The sequence below is a fragment of the Pimephales promelas genome, chromosome 6 (genome assembly GCF_988280905.1).
Source record: "Pimephales promelas chromosome 6, fPimPro1.hap1.1, whole genome shotgun sequence".
Lineage (NCBI taxonomy): Eukaryota > Metazoa > Chordata > Actinopteri > Cypriniformes > Leuciscidae > Pimephales > Pimephales promelas.
The window spans coordinates 3243354-3263590 of NC_142774.1; the positions used below are offsets into that span (position 1 = coordinate 3243354).

The 20237-nt window shown below is 44.4% G+C and overlaps 1 protein-coding gene across 10 annotated transcripts in view; it reads right to left on the minus strand.

The window, feature by feature from the left end:
* The window catches only part of LOC120488259 (NACHT, LRR and PYD domains-containing protein 3), a 65647-nt gene that overhangs the window by 40168 nt on the left and 5242 nt on the right, over positions 1-20237 (minus strand). The window contains exons 3-8 of one of the 10 annotated variants that reach the window (XM_089131926.1): positions 12079-12174; positions 10972-11067; positions 8996-10792; positions 8529-8699; positions 8134-8304; positions 5384-5554 (exon numbers count right to left, since the gene is read on the minus strand). The exons of 7 other annotated variants lie outside the window; for them this stretch is intronic. In XM_089131926.1, coding sequence (XP_088988052.1) covers positions 5384-5554; positions 8134-8304; positions 8529-8699; positions 8996-10792; positions 10972-11067; positions 12079-12174 — 2502 coding nt within the window. Of the gene's footprint in view, positions 1-5383; positions 5555-8133; positions 8305-8528; positions 8700-8991; positions 10793-10971; positions 11068-12078; positions 12175-20237 lie in introns of those variants that run through there. 2 more of the 10 variants (XM_089131928.1, XM_089131930.1) reach the window with 2 other exon arrangements.

The window sequence follows — 20237 nt, forward strand, 5'->3', positions numbered from 1 at the left end:
TCCGTCTCGATGGTCCCATTCGGTTCGGCTATGCAATTCAGTTTGCACGCCGGCCTCCCAGGTTCAGGGGCATTCACTTCACCTGTGTGCAGTCAGTGGACGCCCCTGTCCTGCGGAAAGAGATCGATGTCCTGCTGGCGAAGGACGCGATCGAGCCGGTCCCTCCTGCCGAGATGAGGTCCGGGTTCTACAGCCCCTACTTCATTGTACCCAAGAAAGGCGGATTGCAGCCAATCCTGGACCTGCGAGTTTTGAATCGGGCCCTGCACAAACTCCCGTTCAAAGTGCTCACGCAGAAGCGCATTTTCGAATGCATCTGTCCCCGGGATTGGTTTGCAGCGATCGACCTGAAGGACGCGTACTTTCAGGTCTCAATTCTTCCTCGACACAAACCATTTCTACGGTTTGCGTTCGAGGGTCGAGCGTATCAATACAAAGTCCTACCCTTCGGGCTGGGCCTGTCACCCAGCGTCTTCACAAAAGTCGCGGAGGCGGCCATTTTTCCCATGAGAGAACAAGGCGTTCTCAACTATCTCGACGATTGGCTCATTCTGGCTCACTCACGAGATGTGTTGTGCAATCACAGGGACATTGTGCTACGGAACCTCAGCCGGTTGGGGCTTCAGGTTGGGAGCAAACTTTGACCCGTGCAGAGGATCTCTTATCTCAGTATGGAGTTGAACTCGGTCGCCCAGACGGCGTGCCTCACGGAGGAACGCGTCCAGTCAGTGCTCACCTGCCTCAGGTCCTTCCGAGGCAGGACAGCAGTTCCACTGAAACTATTTTAGAGGGTCCTGGGGCATATGGCAGCCGCAGTAACACCGCTCGGCCTGTTACATATGAGACCACTCCAGCACTGGCTTCACGATCGAGTCCCGAGGTGGGCGTGGCAGAGCGGCACATTCAGGGTCAAAGTAACCCAAAGTAACCCTGCACTGTCGCCAAACCTTCTCCCCATGGTTGGATCCTGCATTTCTTCAGGCCGGAGTGCCCTTAATCCAGGTTTCCAGGCATGCTGTGGTTTTCAGAGATGCCTCCGCCATGGGGTGGGGGGCCACGTACAAAGGGCATGCAGTCTCGGGTCTGTGGACGGGGCCCCAGCTGCTTTGGCATATCAACTGCCTGGAGTTGCAAGCAGTACGCTTGGCTTTGTGTCGCTTCAAGGGGTTTCTCAAAGATAAGCACGTACTGGTCCGTACGGACAGCACTGCGACCGTTGCATATATCAACCACCAAGGTGGTCTACGCTCCCGCCGCATGACGCGACTCGCCTCCCACCTCCTCCTGTGGAGTCAGAAGCATCTGAGGTCGCTTCGTGCCACTCATGTTCCAGGGGAGCTCAACCGTGTGGCAGACGAGCTTTCACGGTTGCCTCCTCTGCCAGGAGAATGGCGACTGCACCCCCAGGTGGTTCAGCTGATCTGGAGTGTTTTCGGAGTCGCACAGGTAGACATGTTTGCTTCTCCGGACACGACCCACTGCCAATGGTTTTACTCCCTGTCCAAGGGGACCCTCGGCACAGACGCCCTGGCTCACAGCTGGCCCCGGGACCTGCGCAAGTATGCGTTTCCTCCAGTGAGCCTTCATGCACCGACTCTGTGCAAGGTCAGGAAGGAGGAGCAGGTCCTGTTAGTGGCGCCGTATTGGCCCACCAGGCTTTGATTCACGGAACTCATGCTCCTCGCGACAGTCCCTCCTTGGCCGCTTCCTCTGAGGAAGGACCTTCTTTCTCAGAGACGGGGCACTCTATGGCACCCGCGTCCAGACCTCTGGAAACTCCATTTCTGGTCCCTGGACGGGAGGCGGAGGTTCTAGGTGATCTACCACAGGCAGTGGTAAACACCATCACTTCTGCTAGAGCTACCTCTACGAGGCGCCTCTATGCCTTGAAGTGGAACCTGTTCGTCGAGTGGTGTTTCTCCCGCCAGGAGGACCTCCGAACTTGCCCGATCAGAGTCGTGCTTTCCTTCCTACAAGATGTGTTGGAGCGTAGGCTGTCCCCTTCCACCCTCAAAGTGTATGTTGCAGCAATAGCTGCACATCACGATGTAGTAGAAGGTAAGTCCGTGGGAAAGCACAACCTGGTCATCAGATTCCTTAAGGGTGCTAGGAGGTTAAATCCGCCTCGTGTTTTGCACTCTGTACCCTCTTAGGACCTAGCTCTGGTACTGAGAGCTCTCCGAAGTCCTCCCTTTGAACCTTTGCTGACAGTAGAGCTGAATATCCTGTCCATTAAGACAGTGCTCCTGTTGGTATTGGGCTCTTTCAAGAGGGCCGGGGATCTGCAGGCTTTTTCGGTCGACGAATCGGGCCTAGAGTTCGGGCCGGGCCTTTCTCATGTTATATTGAGACCCTGCCCCGGATATGTGCCCAAGGTTCCTACCACTCCCTTTGCGGACCAGGTAGTGAACCTGCAAGCGCTGCCCCAGGAGGAGGCAGACCCAGCCCTAGCTTTTCTCTGACCAGTCCGCGCCCTGCGGGTTTACATTGACAGAACGCAAAGCTTCAGGACCTCAGACCAGCTCTTTGTCTGTTACGGAGGCCAGCAGAAGAGGAAGGCTGTCTCCAAGCAGAGGTTAGCTCACTGGTTAGTGGATGCTATCACCCGAGCGTATGAAGCTAGCGGGTAAGCATTGTCCTCCCAGGTTGCGTGCTCACTCCACAAGATGTGTTGCCGCCTCCTGGGCTTGGGCTTTCGTACCACTACAAAGGGGAATATTTTTCCATAATTTGCAGCACTGAATTGTTCAATCTTTACTCTAAATGACTCAGAGAAACTTCACTATATGCTCGGAAAGGATGAGCTGAAAAATACCTTACACCATAGGAGATGGTCAATCCATTGTATTTGTTATATATTACTTTATATTGTATTTATATTTTATATTCATTGTATTATAATTAATATTAGGATAGACCAGAGATATTATCTTTTGATATACTTATTATTATTGCTATTATTATTACCTAATATAGGTTAGGTAATATGATCATAAGTGCATTTGCTTGTTTCAAACATTTTGTTAAAGATTATAACATCTTTGACAAAAGCAAAACACAACACAAGTTTGTGAGGGTGTGCATCTGTGAGTGTGAGAGTTTGAGTGTGTGCGAGTGTGGAGTACAGAACAAGTTCTGACGTTCAAACCAATCTTAAGTTTTCTGATTTGTATTTTTCTTTATTTTTTTATCAATTTTATTGTTCTGACAGCTCAGGCCCCTTTAAACAAGAAAATATACATCTTTTTGTGCACTTTATTTTTAAAAAGCCTATATATTTGGCAGATGTAAAGTATACATATGTATGTTTTTTGTTAGTCCATTTTTTTGCACTGGATTTTTTTTCACTGAATTTGCACCTTCAGTTCTATTTTTTAATAAATGATTGGAAATGTTTTTTTAAAAATCTGATTCATCGATTAATCGACAAATTAATCGACAGATTAATCGATTATTAAAATAATCGTTAGTTGCAGCCCTAGTCCAGTGTAGAGGTCTTCACAGTGCACCCGAGACCCGTCGGCCAGGGACCCAACCCGGGACCCGTACGGGTTTGGGTCTATATTTTAAATGATCAGCCGGGTCCGGGTCGGGTCCGAATCTATTACTTCGGGTCCCGGGTCTGTTTAACATTGTGTGTAATACGAACGCATTCTCATCCTTTAGCGTCATGTAGGACGCGCTGTATGACAAAACGGCGAAATACTACTCACATGGCACCCGTTAACATTAATATAACACGCGCTGAGAACGGGCTGGTAATACACGTGCGATTGGAGTGCAATCTCAAGCGTGTGTCATGTTTCTATGGCAACCAGAGCAGAGCTTCTGCCAAACCGTGCTTTGCATTTTCTCCAATGTTTATAATAATATAAATGAACTGTCTTGTTTAATCTTAAAGTTTTGGTGGTCAGATTCAGACTCAATGAAGAGCAGAGAGCACAGATATGATCAAGCTGAACAAGCAATCGTTATTATAGTTCATAAGGGCAAACAGTTAAAGTTATTATGCAAGTTAACTCGAGTCAGAATGTACATGTGCAAGGCTGCATTTTTCATCCATCACCGTGACATCAAGTGGACTTTTAAAGCTGAAATAATGAGTGGATTAAGCTTGGAAAAACGAGAGAAATAACATGGATAGAGCTTTCTTGTCGGTGGATTGTAATGCATCACAGTCAGTCAGACAACGTTACAAGGAAGTGAGACAACGACTACTAAAATTAGGTAAGACAAAAAGTTTTATTTTTCGCAACTCGTGTGAAATAATATGTGACAATCGGGTCCAGTCGGGTTTGTGTCTTCCTGTCGGGTTCGGGTCCAGTTTTCAAATAATAGACGGGTCCAGGTCGGGTCCGGGCAGTACATAAATGGCATTTCTCGGGTCTGCACGGGTCCGGGTCCAACTTTTGAAATGAACGACGGGTCCGGGTCAGTTCGGTGTAGCACATTACGGGTCTCTTCCGGGTCGGGCATGAATTTTTGGACCCGTGAAGACCTCTAGTCCAGTGGTCTCTTCGGTGACCCATTATGCCACGTGCAGTCCAGCCGTGTCTTCCCCTTGACAGACTCGTTCTGTCGTCCCTGTTGAGTACGCTCCCACATTCCCTTTGGATTGGGACTACCTCAGGGACTGCCATATGTTTCACTATCCCCCTGGGCTAGTACATATGTGTATTCCAGGCCTTCATCAGGCTGCTGGCTTCTGCAGCATTCCTTTCCCCTTTCTTAGGGTCGGGCCCGCTTTCCCAGTGTTATCCAATGTCCACTGATTGGGTCTTGCGGAACAGCAGTGTGACTCCCTAGCTAGCTCCTGTTATTTCTGAAACTGCGTGGGTAGCGTAGCTAGGCGCTGGAAGGGGCCAGCGCCATGGCGTTTTATTAGGGATCCCAATTCGTCAGGGAACTCCCCGACGACACGTTGGAGTTCCCAGGATGAAGGGGAACGTCTTGGTTATGTATGTAACCCTCGTTCCCTGAGTACAGGGAACGGAGACGTGTCGTCCCTTCGCCATGTTGCTGTACCTTCGCGAAGGTCTGTACTCAGTTCGGCTCCTCAGCGAAAAGTGTCTATGCAATGTTTTACTTCCGCTTTTATATTCGCGCTTGTAGGCGGCTCGCGGAATGCAAAGATTGCATGCCAATTGTTATTGGCTCGTTTTAATTCTATCAGAGGTAATAAGGCTCCCTAGCGTGATCCCAATTCCAAATTCGTCAGGGAACTCCCCGACGACACGTCTCCGTTCCCTGTACTCAGGGAACGAGGGTTACATACGTAACCGAGACGTTTTATCATGTTGATAATTTAAATAAAATATGACAGTAGGGTTAAAGGGTTAAAAACACTATTCTTGTTTTAGTTAAGATTAATGTATGATCTTACTTCAGTTTCTCCAGTTTACATTGAGGATCCTTCAGTCCATCAGAGAGCAGCTTCACACCTTTATTTCCTATTATATTCTCAGTCAGATCCAGTTCTCTGAGGTGTGAGTTTGATCTCAGAGCTGAAGCCAGAGCAGCACAACCTTCATCTGTGATCTTACACATATACAACCTGTAGAACAACAACACACACTTTAATCTCTCAGTTCAGCATGAACTACACCAGTGGTTCTCAAAGTGGGGTCCGCGGACCCCTGGTGGTCCGCGAGCTAAAGCCAGGGGGTCCGCGAAATAATTTACAACCTAACGTTTTTTTCCATGCTATGAGTCATGTTTTCTTTATCATCTGAAAACATGCTGTTTATTTCTAAGTAACTTATATAAAGCATTTAACATAAAACAATACAAAGTAGACACTTAAAGTTTTCTATAGATAGATAATCTATGTCTTTGCGTCAAGTAGACTATTCGCTGCTGTTGATTTTGCGGGACGTGCGCCAGAAAGGAGACAGAGAGACGGCATGAACCCGCATCCGGTTCTTTTCTGTATTTTTAAAAGGCATGACATTTTGTAGTCATTTATAATGTAGCCTATACACAAATAAAAAAATGGACACTTTACCGTTTCGGATGATGCACTCTTGTCTTATCTATGACCATAAATAAGAGTATTCCTGTTTCCACTGCTGAGGAAAAATTCCCATGTAATTGCGCGCCGGCGTCTCGCGTGCGCGCACAATAGTCAGTTCTAGCACTGCTACTGTAGATTTGACATTAGAAGTCTGATCATTATCAAAAAAAAAAAGTGCATAGTGACAGGGCCGTACCCACAACTGAGGTTGCAAGGATGCACATCGCGATGATAACTGACCTTCTCCTCTGAGGTGCTTCAGCAGACTAACAACGATAGCTCGTCAATGTCAAAATGTTTGAGTCGGAGTGAACTCAAAGTTCCCCGCACGACGTTTCAGTCAACGGTCATAAAGTGCGAGATAAGATGTAGGCCTTAATTAACATAAACTAAACAGCTGTTTTAGATAAAAGTTTTAAAAAACGACTGAAACAATCAGTTTGCAAAATATTAATCAAGCTCAACTTTAACAAAGGAAAAAGCATGGTCAATAAAAACATACTGTGCCCATGAGATTAAACATTATGGATTCATATATTTAACATATACTGGATGTTTTTTTTAGTTAATTACAGTAGCTCAAATTAACAACGCACGCACCTATTAAACATAATGCCATGATCATTGTATTTATAGGCTTATGGGCTTTATTTGTGTGCAAAATAGGCCTAATTATTGAAACATTTCTCTTTTAAGGCCATTCCTGATTGGAATATGTGATTGTGTTTCGTGACATCTTGACAAAAAAAAAAAAAAAAAAAATGTATGCCACTGACTGACATGCTTCTACTAAATCTATAGTTATCCAATTGTGGGGCCTTAAAACACCTTAAAATGCACATGTGTAGATCAAGAACATCAAAAATTCCTAAGTGAGGGATCCTAAGTGATTCCTAGCAAGATCACTTTCGTTACCTCAGTAGGCTATTTAGAAATTCCTGCATAGTACCCTGGGTGAAGACCATTCATTTTGTGCAAAAATATTTCATTTGCCGCTCACACATTAACTTTGTGCTCAATAACTGTTATAAATATGAGGGGGGTCCTTGGAATTTTTTTTCCCCTGAAAGGGGTCCCTGGCACCAAAATGTTTGAGAACCCCTGAACTACACAACCACAGAGAGACTGACAGTGTTGGGGAAGCTACTCTGAAACTGTAGTTTGACAAGCTACAAGCTACTCGTAAGTTAAAGTAGTTAAACTACAGTCAAGCTACCCTTTTGGAAAAGTAGTTAGCTACACTACAAGTTACTATCAAAAAGTAGCTAGCTACATTGAAATTACTTTTGCTTTTTGAGCAACTTAAATTATAAATAACTGAATTAGTGTCTGAGTAATGTTTTAAGTAAAATATTTAGTGTTTAAAACAATGCAATACAATTATGATTTCACAGAGTATTATTTTATTACACACAACACTCAAATATCTCAGACTGTTTGTCAAAAGTCGAAAATTGCAACAAATAGCCTACAACACTGCAAGAACAAAATATACATCCAGCGTAAATTGCATGTACAACATTTTCTCAAAAATACAGTTTGAACTTGGGCAAATAAGGCCATGGGTAATTAACGTTAGTTGTTTCTCCATCCTCCAAATCTGCCGTCACGTCTTGCTCCATCATGAATAATCATAATATGGGTGTGTCAACACACTTCTGTACGTCAGTGAACAGTTAGCCGCAAGACGCGTGATTGACAACAGGTGGCGGTAATGGCAAAAAATGAGTTTGTAATCTAACCAGAAGAAGAATATCCTTGCATCGCACTGATTCGCACAAGCTTGACAAACGCAATGTAGCTTTTGCTTGCGCTACACCGCTACTTGCTGAAAAAAGTAGTTAGCTACTGGAAAAGCTACAATGTTTAAAAAGCAACTGAGCTACTGTCAAGCTACTGAAAAATGTAGTTAAGTTAGTAGCGTCGCTACTTGTAGTTAATTACTCCCCAACACTGGAGACTGAGACATTAAATACTAAACCTGTGTGGGTTTAATATTTTTATTACATTTTGCATTATTTTGTGTTAATGTAAGTCGCTATGATTTGCACAATATAAGGAGAATAATTCCTTAAAATAATACTATTCTTGTCTCAGTTAAGATTAATGTATGATCTTACTTCAGTTTCTCCAGTTTACAGTAAGAATCCTTCAGTCCATCAGAGAGCAGCTTCACTCCTTTATCTCCTATTTTATTCTCAGTCAGATCCAGTTCTCTGAGGTGTGAGTTTGATCTCAGAGCTGAAGCCAGAGCAGCACAACCTTCAGCTGTGATCTCACACCTCAACAACCTGTAGGACAACAACACACACTTTAATCTCTCAGTTCAGCAGGAACTACACAACCACAGAGAGACCGATATATTAAATACTAAACCTGTGTGGGTTTAATGTTTTTTTAAAATTTTGCATTATTTTGTGTTAATGTAATTCACTATGTTTGAACAACATAAGGAGTATAATCCCTTAAAAATAATATGATACTTGTTTTAGTAAAGATTAATGTATGATCTTACGTCAGTTTCTCCAGTTTACAGTGAGGATCCTTCAGTCCATCAGAGAGCAGCTTCACACCTTTATCTCCTATTATATTCTTAGTCAGATCCAGTTCTCTGAGGGGTGAGTCTGATCTCAGAGCTGAAGTCAGAGCAGCACAACCTTCATCTGTGATCTCACACCCGCACAACCTGTAGAACAACAACACACTTTAATCTCTCAGTTCAGCAGGATCTACACAACCACAGAGAGACTGAGATATTAAATGCTAAATCTGTGTGGGTTTCATGTTTTTATTATTTTTGCTTTATAATGTATTAAAGTAAATTATGATCTGAAAACATGTAAGGATTATAATCCCTTTTGTTGATCTTTTGTATACTGATTAAAGTGTGTTTTGTTTAAAAAAGCAGGACAGATTAATACTACCATAGACAACAGTGAACAGAGAAGCACATCACTACAAAACACACACACTCACACTTACTTTGCTGATCTGGAGGCTTTAACTACAGCCAAGAGCTTCTGAAGTACTTCATCTGGTGATGTGTGGTTTTGGTCTTGATTGATGTTTATGTATTTCCTTAACTCAAACTCATCCAAACACTCTGAGGTTAATAAAACAAAGACAACAGCGGACCACTGTGACGAGGAAAATCTGGTGCTTGAAAGACCTCCAGATCCGAGACACTCCTGGATTTCATTTACAAGAGAAAGATCATTCAGTTCATTTAAACAGTGGAACAGATTGATGTATTTCTCTGGTGAGGGATTCATTCTTATTCTCAATCTAATGTATTCAATCGTTTTCTCTTTACTGTACGAGATGTTTCTAACATGCGTCAGAAGGCCCTTCAGGAGCTTCTGATTGGACTCCAGCGAGAGACCCAGAAGAAACCGCAGGAAAAGATCCAGATGTCCATTTGTACTCTGCAGAGCCTTGTCCACGGCTCTCTGATGCAGGTCAGATATTGTGTGACATGTGAACTCATGTGCATGTTTTGAGCTGAGGATTTCATTGAGCACATCCCTCTTGTACAGCAAGAATGAAAGAAGCGCATAAAGAGCTGCTAGATGCTCCTGAATGCTCAGATGAACAAAGCAGAAGACTTTCCCCTGACAAAGGCCCAACTCCTCTCTGAAGATCTGAGTGCACAATCCTGAGTAAACTGATGCCTCGGTCTCATCAATGCCACACTCGCTCAGGTCTTCCTCATAGAAGATCAGATTGCCTTTCACAAGCTGCTGAAAGGCCAGTTTCCCCAGTTTGAGGATCATGTCTTCATCCTTCACTTTCTTCTCATAGTCCTTCTCTTGTTTGATATTGGTCTGAATGATCAGGAAGTGTGTGTACATTTCAGTGAGAGTCTTGGGAATCTCTCCAGTCTCTGCATCACTCAACATCTTCTCTAGGACAGTGGCTGAGATCCAGCAAAACACTGGGATGTGGCACATGATGAAGAGGCTCCTTGAGGACTTCAGGTGTCTGATGATTTTATTGGCCAGACTCTGATCACTGATTCTTTTCCAGAAGTATTCCTCTTTCTGTGGGTCATTGAATCCTCGTACCTCAGTCACTCGATGCACACACTCAGAGGGGACGAGATCGGCTGCTGCTGGTCTGGAGGTGATCCAGATGAGAGACGAGGGAAGCAGATTCCCCATAATGAGGTTCGTCAGCAGCACGTCCACTGAGGCGGATTCAGATATATTACACATTTTCACTTTAAAATCCAGAGACAGACGACACTCATCCAGACCATCAAAAACAAAGACCACTTTATATTCATCACTGAATGGTTTCAATTCCATTGTTTCAGGGAAAAAGACATGAAGAAGATCTGAAAGACTGAGTGTTTTGTCCTTCAATAGGTTGAGCTCTCTGAAAGGAAGAGGAAACATGAGCTGGATCTCCTGATTCTCCGTCCCTTCGGCCCAATCCAGGACGAACTTCTGCACAGAGACTGTTTTTCCAATGCCAGCGACTCCTTTAGTCAGCACAGCTCTGATGGGTTTGTCTTGTCCAGGTAAAGGTCTAAAGATGTCTGTGCATTTGATCGGTGTGTCCTCTGTTGCTGCTCTCCTGGATTGAGTCTCAATCTGTCTCACCTCATGCTCATTATTGATCTCTCCACTTCCACTCTCTGTGATGTAGAGATCAGTGTAGATCTCATTCAGGAGTGTTGGGTTTCCCTGCTTTGCTGTTCCCTCATAAAGACACTGAAACTTCTTCCTCAAATTAGATCTAAAGGTCTTGAGGGCTTTAGCATGTTGATGGTCACTGCTGTAAGATAAAATAAAATTGTAAAATAAATAGTATAAATAGCCTATATTTTAACAGGATATTGTATATCATCAAAATCCTGCTATGTAAAACTCTCTGGATAAATGTCAAATGTCTGTCAAATTAATAAATGTAAATATAAACACGTGTAATCAATAAATGTTTAATACAGTGTTGACCTAAATCCAGGATCAATGTGTCCACTAAAGGTAAGTGGAGGATCCATTGACTGGTCACTCTTCATGGAAACACAGCTGTATCCTGGAGGGTCCAATCTGTGGATTTAGTTAAACACAAGTGAATGCAATTCACAGTCTTAAATTCATGATTTTTGTAATGAACTGATTCAGGTGACTGAATTATTCTAGTAATATTTATTATGCTGATGGAGACTTTACAGCAAGTGCACATCCATATATGTGAGAAGATAATTAAAGGTTCTCTAAGCGATGTGGGGCCAAAACATTTTTTGTCACATACATCAAACGTCTCCTCACTATCGGCTAGCTGTCTGTCCCCTAAACACACTGTAAAAAAACGCGGTCTCTGTAGACACCACAGGCTCCACAAACGGCAACAAAAACAATCATGTCTTACCCGGACCACGAAACCTAACAAACAGTGTTCCAGCCAATCACTGGCAAGAAGTATTTGAGGGTGGGTCTGAGGGGTTAGTGCGCGTGCACATGAAGGGGGTGTTTGTGTGAAGGAGATAGAAGCATCAGAGGGAAGTTTGAAAAATGGGCGACACACGACCAAAGAGACGTCGTTCTGAAGAACAAATTAAAAAGAAGGAGTCGGATAAAAAATGTGCGAAGTTCCGAATTTACATCGGTAGCAAAGCTTTTGAACGATGGCAAGAACTCCGGCGGCAGAAGGGCTTCCAGTCCGACATTCAGGTTGCTCTGTTTTTGCTGGACAGGTGGGTAACGTTAAATTGTTTTTTTCTTCTAAATTGACGCTTATGTTCGCCAAACCCACACAAGGATATAATTTGCTAGAACTATACACGTTCACAATTATTTCAGGAAGCACGGAAGGGAGGGGGAGGAGATGAGATGCGGAGGAGGGAGGGTCTAGCTAGCCTCCGATTTGTTTGAAAACGACTGTCCGAACGCCAACATCCAGGATCGCTTAGAGAACCTTTAGGATCTTTTAATTAATAGTGTCTGCACTGCATTACATACAGTCACTATAATCCCTTTAGAGCATGAATAATGCACTAATGGTACAATCTTAGTTTCAACACAGAAGATGTAACAATATGAATGTTCAATAGTGTTTACCTAAAGCCAGGATCAGTGTGTCCACTGAAGTTACGTGGATGATCCATTGACCAGTCACTCTTCATGGACACACAGCTGGGGTCTGGAGGATCAAGTCTGCACAGTGAAGTTGAACACAACAAGTGAATGTAATTCAAAAACTCTTATTTTAATTACTTTTGTAATGGTTGATTGTTCTTGGTGACTGAATAATTTGGTTAGTATGTATTGGAGACATTTCCAAACTGGGAGCCGTCTAGTAGGGTAATATATACACTACCGTTTAAAGTTTGGGGTCATTTTTTATTTCTTAAAGGGGCCCACTTTATATTAAGTGGCTTTAAGTACAATGTACTTACACTGAAAAATAATGTAAAATGTATTGTGCTCATGTTGTATTGTAAAACATTTTTGCTGCTATTGAGGTGTGATACGCGTAAGGTTAGGGACAGGTGTGGTGGTGTGGGTAGGTTTAAGGGTGGGTTAAACGGTGCGTTCCATTCTACAGGGTCCCTACGGAGTGTTCACTGCTCCCTACTCCCTGAACACGGTACATCAGTTGAAGTGGACTTCAATAATCACTCATTTGGAATGCTCTGAAACGTCATCAAAGAAAGGCAACAACAGGGTCGCGCAGATAATGATATAACTTAATTCAATGTTTTAATTGACTTTCCTTTCTAATTTAAAATCATATAGACCTATAGATACATTCATCACCCCAAACCGTTCATAAATACTCTAGTTTGTATAATAATAACAAAATTTAATACACAATTTTATACACAATGTGTACATAAACTCAGACCCGTTCGAAATTTAAATTCTCTTCCAACGGCTCTGCTCTATGGTTAGTTCCGACTGATGATGTGGTTCACAATGACAGTTGGTTGATTTTCGCTCTCCACTTCCTGTGAAGTGATGTATCGATGTTCCCTTATTCCCTACGCCATTTGCAGTGCCCTTTCGAACTGAACATGTTCGTTCCCTTCGGATTGGAATCTCACTTACAGGGGGGATGAAATGCTATTTCATGCATAATGAGTTTTTACACTGTTAAAGAGTTGGATTCACATGCTAAACATGGATCAAAAATTAAGTTGTACATTTAATTGAATATTTCTGTTCTCAAAATACTCATTCCTGGTTGTCACAAGTTTCGTAAAGTTTTTTCCGAGTATGGGCGAGTATGACTTCAGATGCGCCGGAATTTCCTTATACTGTCCTAAGGGCACTTCTCTCGGAAGGGCACGCGTGCAACTGTAGAGCGATAGCCGTAACCTATGCCCATCAAAGCGCTGTGCATCAGCTTCGCTGCAATATGTCATCAAAGAATTGTGTTTTTGGTTGCCAAGGCAAGACAACACTGCACAGATTCCCAAAGAATAAAGCGTTAAGGGACCAGTGGATGGAGTTTGTTTTTCCAGAACATCAACACAGTTGGGCAAGTGTTCTTGTTTGTTCCATACATTTCGAGGATGATTTTTTTATAAACAAGGCCCAGTTCGAAGCCGGATTTGCTAATCGTTTAGTTCTCAAGGATGGAGCAGTCCCAACACTAAAGGTTAACAGTCTTGCGTTGGAACCGCAGGCGCTGAATAGAACTGCTTCAAATGTCTGTGTGTCTATCGGCGTGTAACTTAAGCACAGCAAGTAGGCTAAACAACTTGATCACGTATAGTTAATGTATCTATGGAGCATGCGATGTATGGTGTGTGTTTGTTTAAATACATTTGGTTAGGTGGCTACTGTAGGTGTCTGTTTGTTTATTGTAAAACCAAATCAACAAAACACAGCGCTCAAGTTCAAATCATTTATATTTTAAAAAACACTCGAGACCTTGTGTTTTCCTCCCATTTCACTGCCCATCTCACGTTTTTGTGAGCAAAAACGCGTTCTGTATGAACGTGCCCTTAGTATTGTTTAGGGTGTTTAGTATTGTTTTAGGATGTCACAGCTTCCAGATGATCTCAATGTAAAAGCTTTGTGTGCTCATGATTATTTAGCTCCGCCCACACAGCACTCAGCTTTTTTCGGAAAGACTTGGTACAGCCTAACTTTCTTTTATAAATATAATAAGACTAAAGACTTTTTGGAGATATGATGGATGCAATATTACTCTATAGGTACTCAAGATTAACATGAGATTGACTGAAACTGAGTGTTTCACCCCCCCCCCCCCCCCCCCCGCAGCCTTGGTGAGCAGAAAAGACTTCTTTTAAAAACATAAAAATTCTTACCGACCCCAAACTTTTGAACGGTAGTGTATATACTGTACACTCACCTAAAGGATAGGAGCACTATACTAATACTGTGTTTGACCCCCTTTCACCTTCAGAACTGCCTTAATTCTATGTGGCATTGATTCAACAAGGTGCTGAAAGCATTCTTTAGAAATGTTGGCCCATATTGATAGGATAGCATCTTGCAGTTGATGGAGATTTGTGGGATGCACATCCAGGGCATGAAGCCTCCCGTTCCACCACATCCCAAAGATGCTCTATTGGGATGAGATCTGGTGACTGTGGGGGCCATTTTAGTACAGTCAACTCATTGTCATGTTCAAGAAACCAATTTGAAATGATCTATCTATCTATCTATCTGTCTGTCTGTCTGTCTGTCTGTCTGTCTGTCTGTCTGTCTATCATCTATCTATCTATCTATCTATCTATCTATCTATCTATCTATCTATCTATCTATCTATCTATCTGTCTATCTGTCTGTCTGTCTGTCTGTCTATCTATCTATCTATCTATCTATCTACTGTATCTATCTGTCTGACTATACGAAAAACTTGATTTGAAATGATCTATCTATCTATCTATCTGTCTGTCTGTCTGTCTGTCTATCATCTATCTATCTATCTATCTATCTATCTATCTATCTATCTATCTATCTATCTATCTATCTATCTATCTATCTATCTATCTGTCTGTCTGTCTGTCTGTCTGTCTGTCTATCTATCTATCTACTGTATCTATCTGTCTGACTATACGAAAAACTTGAATGCAAACATTTACGCACAAATATATCTTAAATAATAGTTTATAAAAGGTGGTCTGCTATAATTCACAAAGGAAGCCCATTTGTGCGTTATACGAGAAGGACATTCTGAATATTAGCCTAACGTTACTGTAAAATTAGCTGGCTTAAAAATAAGGATTGATCATTGCACAGTTATTCCAGACGCCTCTTTGTGCTATTCTTATTGGAATTGTGTAATCACAGATTATGAACAGATGTTTTTCACAACAAGGATGTATTCCCATTGGGTTTTTATGTTTTATGGGAACTTTAGACATAAAGATTTTTATACTGTATACAAACTGTGTTATGCCCACCTCTAATGTTACCGTTGTGGAAAGGTCATCTAAGGACATCTAATGTTACACACATATTTTAGCATGTTACAGTTCAGCCTATTGTTGATTTTTATTTCCACTTCCCTTTTATCCAAAGAGACGGAACTATTTGCACTGTATTGATCAATGGGAAATACATCATGCTAAAATAATCTGTCATACCTAGGCTACTATGGCTCACATTACTGGGGTCGTTTGAAAGTCGCAGCACGTTTCAGCATATTTCTGCTTCAAATATTGTGCGTAGTTAACAGTGAGTGGTGGTTTCAGATTTTATTAAAGTGCATTTGTCAGTGACGCACTCGTGACTCTTATTCTGCCTGACAGTAAGAAAAGCTCGTACTGAAGGCAGAGCGGTTTGACCAATAGATGAAAGGGGCATTTCAGCGTGCCCACTTGTGCAAATAAAATATCGAACCCATAAACCTATTTGTAAAACATTATTGTAAGTAAACACTTTGCATTGGAACTTTGGACTCTTCTTGGACTCTTCTGCACCACAGCGTGACTACAGTAAGATAAATCGATATTAGACAGTAAAAAAAAATACTCACGGCAAATCAAGAAAACAAGATTTAAATATTTAGACTAACTGTGTGGAGCTATATAACAATTAATCTGTCGATTAATGTATGCAAACAATTGCTCGCCTGTCTAAAAAAACAAACATAATAGATAAAAGCATATTTGGCATTTCCATGGTTTCTACTAAATAAAACCGGATATTGAGGGTAACGTGGGTATGATGCAACGCATTCTCATCCCAAAGAGTCATATAGAGATGCTTTTGACATTTTGTTTGAATCCAACACACATGGCACCCTTTAGCGTCAATATACTGTAACACGCTTTGGTTATGGTAGGTTTAGGTCTGGGGTAGGGTTAGGGTTACACCACTAGGAGGCGCCTTCTGGCCCATATATATCTGCGTCTCATATTGACGCTAAAGGATGCCATGTGCGTTGGATTTAAACGAAATGTCAAAAGTGTCACTATGTCACTATATGACGCCTTGGGATGAGACCGGGCAGTACAGATTCGCTCTGTGTCCTGCTTAAAATAGATTATTTCTCTGGATTTAAATATTCTTGGAAACATTTGGGATAATGTAAGTGCACAAGTCAACACAATATATAACATTGTTCAAGTAGTTTTTGGATACTATATGTACCAGAAGGATCCTTACGAAACAAAAATATATTGCAGTGTATTGGAATATACCATGTGATATATTAGGCAATATATTCCCATATAAAGGATTTAATATTTATATTGTCCAATATATTATTTCAATATATTACATATATTGCAATCAAGACAGTCTCCGTCTGCACCTTTCCGTCTGCATCTTCTTCACTACACTTCCCAGGATCCTCTTGTCTCTCCGCCTGAACTCACTCCCTCATCAACCACCTGTGCATCGTCATCATCATCTGTGTGACCTCTTCTCACCTCATTATGTTTGATTTCTGCTTGTTTTTAGTTTGCCTGTGTTCATTCATTCATTGTCGGTCGATGTTATCCTGAGTTCTGTGAGTGTTTCTGCCCGTCTTCTGTGCCTGTACCTGTTTTGAGTCTTTAGTAAAGTAATTGAATTGGAGCAGTTGCCTCTTCGGTCTTCTTCTTCTGCCTGCACTCCTCAACAAACCGTGACAGATCGACCGACCAAGACTAATTATGGACAATCCGGCTGTGGCTCTCCTCTGCCTCAAACAGGAAAACCATTCCCTGGAATCTCACACCAAGGATTTTTTGGAGTTGGCGTGCCTCACTCACTATCCTGACCACTCGCTCAGTATATTCTACATCGCCAGCCTCAGCGAGCGTTCCCGGGCACGCCTCCTAGGGAATGGTCCTGACGAGGATTTCTCCGCCTGTGTTGAGTGGGTATTGGAAAATAATGAATCTTCATTCACCATCGGTCTCGTAGAGTCTGCCAGCACCCCTCAACACATCTCCAGGTCTTATTCTGTCCAGCCTGAGCCCTCCTCATCGCTGGTTTCGTCCAGCCCCGCCGAGCCTGAGCCCTCCTCATCGCTGGTTCCGTCCAGCTCCGCCGAGCCTGAGCCCTCCTCATCACTGGTTTCGTCCAGCCCCGCCGAGCCCTCCTCATCACTGGTTTCGTCCAGCCCCGCCGAGCCTGAGCCCTCCTCATCGCTGGTTCCGTCCAGCCCCGCCGAGCCTGAGCCCTCCTCATCACTGGTTTCGTCCAGCCCCGCCGAGCCTGAGCCCTCCTCATCACTGGTTTCGTCCAGCCCCGCCGAGCCTGAGCCCTCCTCATCGCTGGTTCCGTCCAGCCCCGCCGAGCCTGAGCCCTCCTCATCATTGGTTTCGTCCAGCCCCGCCGAGCCTGACCCCTTCTCATCGCTGGTTCTGTCCAGCCCCGCCGAGCCTGAACTCTCCTCATTGATGGTTCTGTCCAGCCTTCCTGAACCTGAGCCCTCCTCATCGCTGGTTCCATTCAGCCCCGCCGAGCCTGAGCCCTCCTCATCATTGGTTTCGTCCAGCCCCGCCGAGCCTGACCCCTTCTCATCGCTGGTTCTGTCCAGCCCCGCCGAGCCTGAACTCTCCTCATTGATGGTTCTGTCCAGCCTTGCTGAACCTGAGCCCTCCTCATCGCTGGTTCCGTCCAGCCCCGCCAAGCCTGAACCCTCCTCATCGCTGGTTTCATCCAGTCCCGCCGAGCCTGAGCCCTCCTCATCGCTGGTTCTGTCCAGCCCCGCCGAGCCTGAACTCTCCTCATTGATGGTTCTGTCCAGCCTTGGTTAAACCTGAGCCCTCCTCATCGCTGGTCCCGTCCAGCCCCGCCGAGCCTGAGCCCTCCTCATCGCTGGTTCTGTCCAGCCCCGCCGAGCCTGAACTCTCCTCATCGCTGGTTCTGTCCAGCCCCGCCGAGCCTGAACTCTCCTCATTGATGTTTCTGTCCAGCCTTGCTGAACCTGAGCCCTCTTCACCACTGGTTCCGCCGAAACCACTTCACTGCTGGTTCCATCCAGCCCTGTCCAGCCCGAGTCCGTCCAGCCAGCGCCAGAGACCATCCAGCCAGCGCCAGAGACTGTCCAGCCCAGCCGAGCCTGAACCCTCCTCATCGCTGGTTCCGTTCAGCCCCGCCGAGCCTGAACTCTCCTCATTGATGGTTCTGTCCAGCCTTGCTGAACCTGAGCCCTCTTTACCACTGGTTCCGCCGAAACCACTTCACTGCTGGTTCCATCAAGCCCTGTCCAGCCCGAGTCCGTCCAGCCAGCGCCAGAGACCGTCCAGCCAGCGCCAGAGACCGTCCAGAGTCCGTCCAGAGTCCGTCCAGCCATCGCCAGAGTCCGTCCAGCCCGACACCGTCCAGCCCGAGACTGTCCAGCCCGAGACCGCCCAGCCAGAGACCACGATCCCACCCAGCCTCCCTCTCCCACCTCCTCTCATCAGTCTTCAGCCCTCCTCATCTCCTCTGCTTCCTGTCAGCCCCGCCACTCACCCTCCAGTATTCTGTGGATTAGTGGGCTCGCTGTGGGGCTTCCAGTCCCCAGCATCATCCCGGACTGAGGATTCCTGGGTTCTGCCTACAGCTGCTTTGTCCAGGATTCCACATCGGCCCATCACTCCACGGTCTCACCCTTGGCTCTTACCTCCCTCAGCTCCACCATGGCCCCTCAGTCCACCAGTTCCGCCAAGCTCCCTCGTCCCCCCGGATTCACTTTGGTCCCTCATCGTTCTTCCCTCACCTCTGGACTTCAATCCTCAGGCTTCGCCTCGTCCTTTCACCCCCCGGCTCTGTTGGACTCCTCACTCCCCTCAGTGCCCCGTCGGTCCTCACTCCCTCTGTCCTCACCCTGTCCTTCTGTGTCCCTGTCTACACTCTGGTCACCTGAGCCTGCGGATTCCCCCTGTCACTCTGAACCCTCCGCTCCACCATGTCCTAGCAAACTTCCGTCTTCTCCCTGTCATTCCCTGTCATCGGTTCCGCCTCTCTCTGTCATCGCCACCAAACCCCTTGCCCTTCAGCCTCCGTGGCTCCTCCCTCCATCGGCTCCATCATGGGTCCGCCTTCAGCCTGCTCCGCCCTGGCCACGCTCTCAGCCTGCTCCACCCTGGCCACGCCCCGCCCAGCCTTCAGCTCGCCCTCCCTCTTCTGTTCTACGGCGTGAGGCCACGCCTTCCGGGAGGGGGGAGTTCTGTCACAGTCTCCGTCTGCACCTTTTCGTCTGCGTCTTCTTCACTACACTTCCCAGGATCCTCTTGTCTCTCCACCTGAACTCACTCCCTCATCAGTGCATCGTCATCATCATCTGTGTCACCTGTTCCCACCTCATTATGTTTGATTTCTGCTTGTATTTAGTTTGCCTGTGTTCATTCATTCATTGTCGGTCGATGTTCATGTTACGCTGAGTTCTGTGAGTGTTTCTGCCCGTCTTCTGTGCCCGTACCTGTTTTGAGTCTTTAGTAAAGTAATTGAATTGGAGCAGTTGCCTCTTCGGTCTTCTTTTTCTGCCTGCACTCCTCAACAAACCGTGACAAGACCAAAAAGGGCACTACATATAGTTTACATATAGTTTGTCTTTTTAAAGTTAGTCTTTATATGCTTTAATATACTGCAATATATGTGATATATATATATATATATATATATATATATATATGGAAATATATAAATAAAATATATGCATTTCATATATTATGGAATATATTTTAAATATATTTAAAATTGTATGGAAATATATAATTAAAATATATGTAAAGATATGTGTTCAATATATTGTGGAATATATTTTAAATATATGTATAATTATGTGACAATCTGCAGCTGTAGTGCCCTCGAGAGCCTCT